At 41.5% G+C, this 10,291-nt stretch overlaps 1 protein-coding gene across 1 annotated transcript; it reads right to left on the bottom strand.

The window, feature by feature from the left end:
* Window positions 1-1,690: 1,690 nt before the first annotated feature.
* LOC111328381 (uncharacterized) lies at window positions 1,691-8,762 on the bottom strand. Its single transcript, XM_022932792.2, has 3 exons — window positions 8,645-8,762; window positions 8,121-8,191; window positions 1,691-7,764 (listed from the first exon to the last, which is right to left on the bottom strand). Exons 1-3 carry the CDS (start codon window positions 8,647-8,649, stop codon window positions 3,203-3,205), a joined length of 4,638 nt encoding a protein of 1,545 aa, XP_022788527.2. The 5' UTR covers window positions 8,650-8,762; the 3' UTR covers window positions 1,691-3,202.
* Between the last annotated feature and the right edge of the window lie 1,529 nt (window positions 8,763-10,291).

The raw sequence follows: 10,291 nt of genomic DNA, 5'->3' as shown, positions 1-10,291 counted from the left end.
TCTCTGCGTAGATGGGTCATAATACTAGCTTTTAAGAAGAGTGACCGTCTAGATCCACGGAAATGGCGGCCAATCACCCTCCTAAACGTAGATTATAAAATGGCGTCTCGAGCCATTGCTGGTCGGCTCCTGAGGGTAATCCATTTGGTAGTAAGTAAGGATCCGACTTGCGGTGTACCTGGCAGGTTCATCGGCGAAAACGTTGCCCTCGTTCCCGACGTTGCACACTACACCATGTCCACCGGGACCCCTGCGGCTATCCTGTCCTTAGACCAAGAAAAGGCCTTTGATCTGGTCGATTGGGGGTTCATGACGGCCACTCTCTCCGCTATGGGCTTCGGTCCTTCCTTTATTGCCTGTGTCCGTTTGTTCTACCGTCGGGTTCAGAGCACCGTACACGTCAATGGTTACCTCTCCCCCTTTTTTGACCTTTCGCGGGGTGTTCGGCAGGGGTGCCCTCTGTCCCCATTGCCTTACGTTCTGGTCTCTGAAGTATTGGCAGCCAATATCCGTGCTAATTCGCGAATTTCTGGTCTTTCCTTACCTGGTTATCCTCCGCTATCACCTATCTCCCAGTATGCGGACGACACCTCGCTCGTTCTGTCATCTGACGAAGCTATAATGGCCGTTTTCGAAGTGTACGCCCTTTTTGAGTTGGCCTCTGGTGCAAAGCTTAATCAGGGAAAGTCTAAGGGCCTTTGGTTGGGCCAATGGGTTGGTCGGACTGACCCCCCAGTTGACCTAGACTGGTCACCCTCCAGGCTGAAGATCTTGGGTGTTTTTGTTGGAAGAGGCGAACTGGAAGAGGCAACAAAGTTCGGACCTACCAGAAAAAGTCAGCAACCAGATAGGTGACCCAAATGAGTAGAAAAGACTGGCGTTCCCTCCCGGCAGGTACTTAGCACAGTGAAAAATGTAAGAGAATAAAGTAGAATACTTACGATCTCCTTACCAACCAAGCTTCGGAGAAGCGCCTACCCACGTTGCAGAGAGAAAAGCCCGCGTCCTGATAGTGTACTGGTCATCACACCTGACTAGTAACGGGGACGTACGTTCAAATCCCGCTCAGGGCAAATTTTCTTTTCAAACATTTATTTTATTTAAGTATGATTATTTGGGGTGTACAGGGTCAGGGTTTCCCTCCTATACAGAATTCGTTCAATTGAAATTAGCCTGTGTCCGTAATTGAGTCCTCCTTTGTCATCCGCTAAGTTAACTTCGGTAGTGTATCTTTAATAGATCCTTAGTTGGGTTTCATATAGGGTTATAGGCTTCCCCTACCCTGTCACCTTGAAATTAAGTTTCCCGGGAGACCACGTCTCCGATCACGTAAATCACATCTTCGATTGCCGTGTTGCTAGCATGGTTGCCCTGATAGTGTAGTGGTCATCATACCTGACTAGTAACAGGGGGACGTGGGTTCGAATCCCGCTCAGGGCAAATTTTCTTTTCAAACATTTATAACTAACTGCAGACAGTACTGTTTCGGCCTTCTGGGCCTCATCAGTGCAGTGCTAATGCTAGGATGGGGGAGAACCGAGACGGTCACCCCAAACGACCCAACCTTTGTGGTATCGTCTAAGCCATGCCAGAGTGCTCAAACTAGAGTAAACCAGCGAGCATGCGCAATATATATATATATATATATATATATATATATATATACTTCCTATATATATACCTCCTTGACTTGGTTTAGGATATACTTTATTCGGCAATCCCGTTCATAAATGGTTGTGGACTAAGGAGGCTCACAATTCAACTGATTGAATTCAAGTCTAAATAATACGTTCGAACTTCTTACATAAATAACATGCCACCAGTGTAGCGATATGGTAGACATTTATAGTAGATGACATGATAAATATGGTGGGTGCGTTAAGTTATAATATGAAACTCAATGCATTCCTTGGTGTTCCGATGATTCAGAAGACACTTCAGACGACTTTGCGTCATGACGTACTGCTGATCACGAAGTGCCCTCTTTTCTTGTCAAAACTTTCTTAGACTCGTATGAAAGGAAAGTTTAATTTTTTTCCATTTGTTGCCAAGCTCAGTGATAGCAAATTAGCTTTGTGCCCTTCCGCCGATCAAATAAAAGAAACAGGGAAAAAACGAAGAATAGCAGGGAAACCGCCATCATTATCTCTGCTAAGTCATACATTTTACGGAATACATCGATGATGCACTCAAGGCCATCACAGAGAGCGGGATATTCGAAAACATGTTCAGACCTCACTTCTGTGTACTTCAAAATATGTAGTGATGGGAAATGATGCGTGTATGCTTAGATGTAAAAAAGCATTTGCCAGTAGCAGGCTTTTTTTCCAGATACCAAATACAACTTAAGTCTCTAATCAACTCACTAGAAACATACCAACCAATGCTATACATGAACCTTAAATGCACCATGATCTCTCTGCAGCAATATTCGATATTAATATACGATATAATAGACTCAATATGTAATTATTGTTCTAAAAGGTCTGAGTGAGTCCAGTAATTATACGAGTGATCAGTAAAATGGGACGACCGCGAAGTGGGAGTCCGATTTGTTGATTACGAATATGATTGTAGACCGAACTATAGGACACAAAGTCCTGTTAAAAATTAATCAAATTGTGAAATATGTTGAGAAACAAACCATCCTTTGGTTAACGACTTGGAGAAAATAGCACTGGAGTTTACTCGGCGAAATTTGCAGTTTCAGTGCCCGCAAATGACGCGTTCTGTACAATTACACAGGCAGACGCGCGCACAGTCCGATAACCCAGTTCAATTACAAGTATGACGCGTACAGAGTCCTATTAGCGCTCAAACGAGCAGGCCGGATAACCAATCATGTTCGCACATTTCATCGTAAGTTTGATTACGCATCTAAGCAACCTAGTGTTCTTTAATAGTTTTGGCGGTAAGGGTATCCAACATCATGGTAAAGAATTCGTAAACATTTGTTTCCTGTTGATGACAGCTTCGTCGTTTTAGTTATAACACTATGCTAAAAACAGTGTGACAAAAATGAAGTGTCAGGTAACCTTTAACCCTGAAATGGAGTTAAGAGCCCTCAAAAGGTGCCTAAGAAAAAATGGCTTAATGGAAAAATCATCTGATACCATTGGTAAACATGAAAGGAATCCGAATGGGAGTATTGTTCTATGCTTCGCCCTGGACATTGAAGCAAAACTTAATTTAGAATATACTTTCACCACTCAGTGTCCATCAACTTGCAAGGACAACTAGAAAGGACCTTTCCTAAGTACTCCCATTCTCCTTTCAGCGGTGGCGAAGGCCCCCCGATGACTGGTCTGCACAAGTCTCTATCCCCTCTTATTGCCTTGTGCACCACAGCTGTTCTTTTCGCACCTTTCTCTTCCTTTTGGGATTGAGGAACTGTCATACGCGAATGTAAAGGCCGCCAAGGACCTGATCGACTGAAAAGAGTTGGCAAGCGAAAGTGAGCCAAATTTTGCTCCCTGGAGGGCACTCCAAACGGTAAGAAAGGGCGGTGACGAGGATGAACGGGTGGGTGAGCCATTAGCCAGGTTCCTTTCCTGTGGCCATGTCGAGACCATGGGACCCAATGTTTTGCTTTGGTTTCCTCTGATCCTTCATCATCGTCATCGTCATATTCATCGTCGTGGCCACGTGGAATGAAGATATTGTGCTGGTAATCCCAGAATCCTTCATCGCTGTCTTTGTGAGCCATAACCACAAGAGGATGCGAATGGCGGCTATATCCCCAGAAGTGGCGCCTGTTGGGAATCCCAAAATGACGGTGAAATCTAGGATAATGAGATAAACCAAACCCATGAAAGAATCCGAATGGTTGTATCTTTCGATGGTAATGATGATCATTTTTCCAAGCATTTTGTCTCACAAAACCTGGTTGAGAGGTAAACGTATCATCTGTGTCCATTAAGGATGAATGTTCAGGAGGCTCCTCTTGAGAATAAGCTTCTTCAGTGTCCATCAGAGTACTGCTTGGCATTGTCATATCTTTCAGCACATCCTCAATATCTTTGCTTTCTGTTTTCATTTCCTTGTTAATAGTTGTTTTAACTTGATCGTTCAAAACATTCATCACCTGGTCCAGCTGCAAACTGGGGCCATTCGCTGCTTTCAAGTTTTCGGAATAACCATCACCTTGAAAGGCTGAAAGAATATTTGCAAGACCATGCTTTTTTTGACATGTCAACATCGTTGTTCCCGCTTTCTCATTTCTAGTATCAGCATGACAATCTAGCTTTTGTTTTCCTTGTTCATTTGCAAATGAAAATTGCTTTGAGTATCCCTCTTTGGCTGAGCCAATTGGTATTACCTTTCCACCGACTGAAAGAGATCCGTCAATTCGTTGCATTGGATTTAATACGATATTCAAGGTAGGAACGTCTTGAGCTTGCTCTGCCACCAATTGATCCCCTCCTAATAGAAATCCACCGGTAGCATCTTCCGCAAGCTTCTCTTGAACCTTTCGTTGTGCTTCCTGCAGGTCAGGACGGGAAACCTCTTCCATTTGAAGGTCACCAATATCACTTGTTAGGTCCTGTCCAACCTTAACAAAATGATGACCATTATGCGTGGATTCCTCTCGGCTATCGGAGGTAAAATCATCTTTTTCATTCATTAAGACATGAGCATCAGTGTTCTGTTTAGGAAGCTTGTGCTCTTCTTTCCGAGATGTACTTAGTGAACTATCAGCTGGGGCTTTTTTTTGATGCCTTTCTATCTCTTCAGATATTTTTAAGGCAGGCTCAATGTCTTCTTGAAGAAGTGACAGGGGTGCTATCTGTTTGTTGCCAAGTGCTCCATTCCCTTTGTTTTCATTGACTGATGTTTTATTCACGGCTTGAGTGGCGGAATGACTAATGTTGACATTTCTATGATCGTTGGTAGATAGGAAATCATTTTCTGGTAAAAACTGAGATGGGCTAGTCTGTGGTATGAGCAAAGTGTTTTCATTAGGCATAGAAGCTTGAGTTGCAGTTGGGCCTGAAATGATGACCGTGACATGACCATTTGCGTTTGTGATCTTTTTACCTGCATCATTTACTAAAACATGATATGTCTCCGGTTCCTGAGAGTTAGTACTTATCTTCTTAATTATAGCAGATGGCTGTTGTTTAATTTCTTTTTCTGAATCAACTGTCACATTCGGTGATCTATGGGAATCCTTTATCTCAGACTGGACAGCACTCATGCTTTGCTCTAAAAGTTGGATACCTCCACTAAGTGCAGAGGAATTTTTTTCGTACAAATGACCTGTGGAATCTGCTGAAATTTGAAGGATGGTTGCATTTTCTCCATTTGCACTTTTTTCATCGCTAGTGATCGGAATGGACGAGTTATTTATTGCAGACGTACCATTTCCTATCATATTTTGTACGAATTCGGTTTTTGTTTGCCCACGATCAGTTTTATTCTCTTTATACGGGGTCCCGTGATCAATGAGCTCGTAGTTACTTTGTAAGCTCGTTATTGAGTTTGAGCTTATTTGTGTTTTTGTTTCATTCGATTTCACATTATTGACCATACTATTATATACTGCTTTTTCAGTACCATTCTGAATAACTCCAGTCGCTGTAGCGTTTTCACCATCTGAAGCTTGCCACTGTTTTTCAATAGGCTCTGTATACATTGGGTCCAAAGTGTAAGAGTCCGTTAGACCAACTTGATTGGACACCATAGATGTCAGAGCACTCTGCAAGGCCTTATAGCCTTTGGTTGCACTTGGTGTCTTATTTTCTTTGGCTGTATTAAGAAAGTTTGAAATATAACCATTGGCACTGTATGCATTATTTTCTGTTGCTGTGTTGTGGCGGGGAAATCCGTTTGCATCAGCTGAGCTCTGACCACCAAACCATAGAAAGTGGTTGCCAAGATTGATAACCTGCCGTGCAGATACAACTCTTTGCTTTTTATATCCTCTCGATGCGTGCTTCCTCTTTGGATATTCTGTATTTGAAGCCAATCTGTTTATACGTTGAAGCTTGGTCAAACGGTGCAAAACATCACTCCGCTTGTGTCTGTGGTCCTTATCTCTTATTGCTCCATTTAATCTCGCCTGGGAGCTCTTCTTTGAGAAAACTTCTCTGTCAGTATCAAATAGAGCCCGGTTTGCGCCAAATATGATCGAAGAAACTGAGGACGAATTCAAAGCTTTTGCTAAACTTTCGTCTTGCTGAACTTCCGTCTTTTCTTGCCCCCCCTGTAATGTGTTGAGTCTACGGGTTAACCCAGCTTCGTTTGAGTACGGTTCCAAGATATTTTCCGAGAAAGTTCGATCAGCTGATGATTCCTCTCGAAACGGTTGATCAGTGACCTCCAAGTTTACATTGTTAGATAGTGGTTCCGCCCTGGAAGCTAGTAAATCCGAATTGAACTTTTGCAGAAGCTTGTTAGATTTCCCTGTTTTTACTATCTCTTCCAGCAAGACCTTATCAAGAGTTTCGTTTAAAAAGTCACTGTTGCTTGGGTTACTTTTTACGTCCTTTGGTAAGTATTCAGACGACTTCAATGTATCATTCGGCTCAATGTGGATATGGTTACTCTGGTCAGAGCTCTTTAATGGAATCGTGCTGGGAATCTGAAAGTCGAAGGATTGACCTTTTCTTAAACTCAAGATGTTCACTTCAAGTGAAGGTGCTTTTGGATACGTTGCAGGCTTTTCATTGTTTTGTGACTGATTTGATTTTTGCGATGAATCAGCAGACTCCGCGCCACTAAGACTATTTTGCTCCTCCAATAATGTCGTATTGCCTGAGGTGTTATTTTTCCTAGATCCGAGTTCCGAGAGATGTAATACTGTATCTGAAACCGAGACGTTTTGTGTATATGCTTTACCTCTTTGAGCTCCAATTAAATGATTCATCGTATTTTCTGGCGCCTTAGTCTGAATCGCCCCAGAAACCGTTTGTTGCACTGTTTTGTTTGTGTTTGTGTCATTATGTGTGCTAGTTGTAATATTTTGAGCTGTAGATGACTGCGGTGTGGAACTACTTGGCGTCTTGTTTTGCAACATTCTCTCGGGAGTTGCCGTAAGCGGTGACTTTGTACCATAACCCCCAACGATGTCTTTACCTGTCTTCTCCAAATTTGTAGAATTCGAGAAAATTAGCTCAGCATCCACTTGATCTGGTTTTAAATTTTTGATAAGATTTTCATTAATTTCATTCTTGTTACTTTTATTCAAGCTTTTCGTCTGGGTCAAGGCATTTGGCATGTTTCCCCCTGAGTTGGTAAGTATAATCTTAACGGGACTGTTGATATAGTGTGACTGATTTTTAGATGGGATTACTCTTAATGTGCTGGCCACAGTTGAAATATTTTGTTTGATATCCTTATCATGGCTATTCGCTTTGTTTTCCGCTGCTTTTTTCATCTCATCTTGTGCCCACTTAGCGCTATCCTCGTCATCAGAAGTTCCCAAAATTTCATAATCAGCAGTCTGCGTTGTTTGAGGAGATGTGGCAGTACTTGACGCGTTCCTGGAATGCTCATTGTCTTGTTTATTGTTTTCCTTTCGATGTGTTGTGTTCTTCTCAACCAAAATACTCGCAACAGCAACCTCTGAGAGCTTTTTCGCTTTCTGTTCAAAAGCGAGCCACCTGTTTGTTGATCCTCTTTTATCGTGGGTATTTCCTCCTGGATAAGGATAGATTCCACGTCCTTGCTTTGGTTTCTCATTTTTCTTTAGGGCAGGGGATAAATCTCTTCCTTGCAATTTATTGTTCACAGACGACAAGGAAGGTACAGGTTGTTTGTCATCTGAAGATTTTAAAAAGATAACTTTAAATTTTTAGTGGTGCCTGTGTAACTAAGGTTTGGTGATAAATCATTGTAAAATACAAAGAATTAAGGTCCCGTCCTATTTTCAAGGCAAAACTTCTATGTAGATGATTTATTTGTGGCCAGTTGTTGCAAGATCGACTATGTGTGTTGATATAATTCCTCTTGGAGAAAATATGACTTAATAGAATTGCAACAGACTGCAATAACAAGGATTGCTTGACATTGAATGAAGCTCTAAAGACTCGTAGAAGTGTTACAATTTTAATATGCGTTTAATTAGTTTATCGACATTTTATTCTAATAAACTTTATTCTAATAAACTTGAAATTTACCTGCTGAAGCCAACAGGAATCCCTTCAGGAAAAAAAAGACTAACAGGTTCACCACAAGCCTGTGTCTTACTCTTGGGAGAAAGAAAGGAAGTCAGACAGATAAGCAACAGATTCCAGACTACAAAACATTGTAAATGATATGAATTCGATAGGAGATAGTTAGCTTGGGCTAAAAGCAATTCAAAATTCGTCAAAGTAATTCAAAATTCTTCAGCCACCTGCCTAAAGAACAACGTCAAACATGTGTCACATTGTTCTATTAGACTTTGCTATAATTGGCTCGCGGAGAAAAACTAAACCAGGGGAAACTGTGTGATATTGTTGTGTCTTCACGGTGATTGCTGTTATGTATTATCGCATTTGGGCAATCATGAAATAGATCAGAAGGCCTTCACTGTTACCCTGTCTTAAAGTAAACGATAATCTAAGTGCCCGAAAATGTCAGTCCTGACTTAGGAAACTTGCACTCACAGAAGAGTATTTCGAATCATTACTTTTAAGAGCTGTTCTCTTACTCATCTTACCTCATTTTGTAGCCACAAATGGGCTCAATCGTTTGTTTAAAGAAATCAATCTTTCCCAAGATTCTCAGTCTTAGTTTTTTTGCGACGTGAAGTACATTCTATTTCCGTGATCTAAACGTGTAAAAAGAATGAAGTGATAAATATTTATTTCTTTTGAGGATCAGTGATTTTTTCTTTGCACTACATAATCTTACTGGCTGGTGTTTCGCTGTGGACTACCCGGTTTTGAAGAGGTTCGACCCGGGAGACTGCATTTGTTTTTTGACTGGGACGTAAGGTCACTACTTTGGGCCCGACGCCTTGAACTCCAGAAAAAGCTTTGGATATTTCCTAAGTGTGGGACTGTATGTACTGCTATAATTTGTTGATTGACTAGTAGGCAGCTAGCGACGTTAGTTCTTCTGAGCCATTTTCAACCAAGGTGAATAATGGTAAAAGGAGAGCCACTTTATTCGATGTTCGGACACAATGGTCAAAAATACTAGGGTGAAGGATATGTGAAAGTAAAGGAAATTGCGACTTTTAAAATGTTTTGACCCGGCGTATACGACTGGTACCAGTTTATGGTTAAATACGTGCTTTAGATTCTCCTCCCTCTTCTTGTCCTGACAAAGAGGGCATAAACTCGAACATAAGTCAGATCTTAAAGCAGCTCACTAAGGAGCATATCCCGATTTGTAAAACGATGAAAGTGGCCTATAAAAGTTGCATTTTCTCACCTGAGTGTGAAAATATAGGTACCAACCAGCATTGTTTGTCAACTCTCTAATACCCAATATTTATCCATGTTTCAGAGGCATTGCAGTAACAAAATGCAGCTATTGTCTAATAATGTGTTTTTGGGTGTCGAGAACCAAAAAGGTATGTGCTATCCTCATAAGGGATAGAGAAACGATTTTGGTTTCTTATTCATCACGAAAGGCTATAAGCGCAAGTCTAAGTTTCTTGGACCACGTTGCAGCCTTCAATCGAATCTAGGGCGCAATAATGTTTTTATCTATAACTCCACGAAGGACCAGTAATGCCCTTTCCTCGAGGCAAGTTCGAACCGCTTACCGATAAGAGGAGGCCATTTCCTACACAACTTGAATTTAAAAACTCTTTAATATCAAGCTTTGTCTGAGACATACCAGAGATATGGGGGAGATATTCAGGAATTGTTTGGACCTCCAAGAAGAGGGTAACTACCGTAAATCATGGGACAAATGAATAAAGGGGGAAAGTTTCTAAAGAAATTGTGGCGCGGCGTTGGTGGGAATAGGAAGGTAAGTTTGGTTTTATCACCTGAGTTGATAAAGTAAATTGACCATCATAAGGAGTTTCAAAGCTGACACTTCGAGCGACAACCCTTCTTCAGAGCGCATGCAGAAATTGTGGGTTATGTGTGTGTGTTTATATGCAGAAAATGGAGCTATGCTATTGGTGAGAACGTGGTAACAAGAAAGAAACAAGAAAAAATTAGTTGAGTGAAACGCGTTCGTTGATACAGCGGGGATTAAGGGTGCAATTTTGAAAGATAAACTTTTGTTCTAGAGTTTTGCGGCTTTCAGAACTACCTAAGTTTAAGGAGAAGGCGGCAGACTGCCATATGTTACTCAGAATGATTTGGCAGATTAAAGTGTCTAACGACTGGTCTGGATGCGTCCT

Source organism: Stylophora pistillata, chromosome 12 (assembly GCF_964205215.1).
Source record: "Stylophora pistillata chromosome 12, jaStyPist1.2, whole genome shotgun sequence".
Lineage (NCBI taxonomy): Eukaryota > Metazoa > Cnidaria > Anthozoa > Scleractinia > Pocilloporidae > Stylophora > Stylophora pistillata.
Note: the sequence above shows the minus strand (reverse complement) of the source record. Positions and strands in the feature narration are given on the sequence as shown.

Excerpts from the sequence above, each read along its gene's own strand:
- LOC111328381 (XM_022932792.2), bottom strand. Across the intron at positions 7,765-8,120 it reads ATTCCTGTTGGCTTCAGCAG|ATGACAAACAACCTGTACCT; the intron begins GTAAATTTCAAG and ends TAAAATCTTCAG.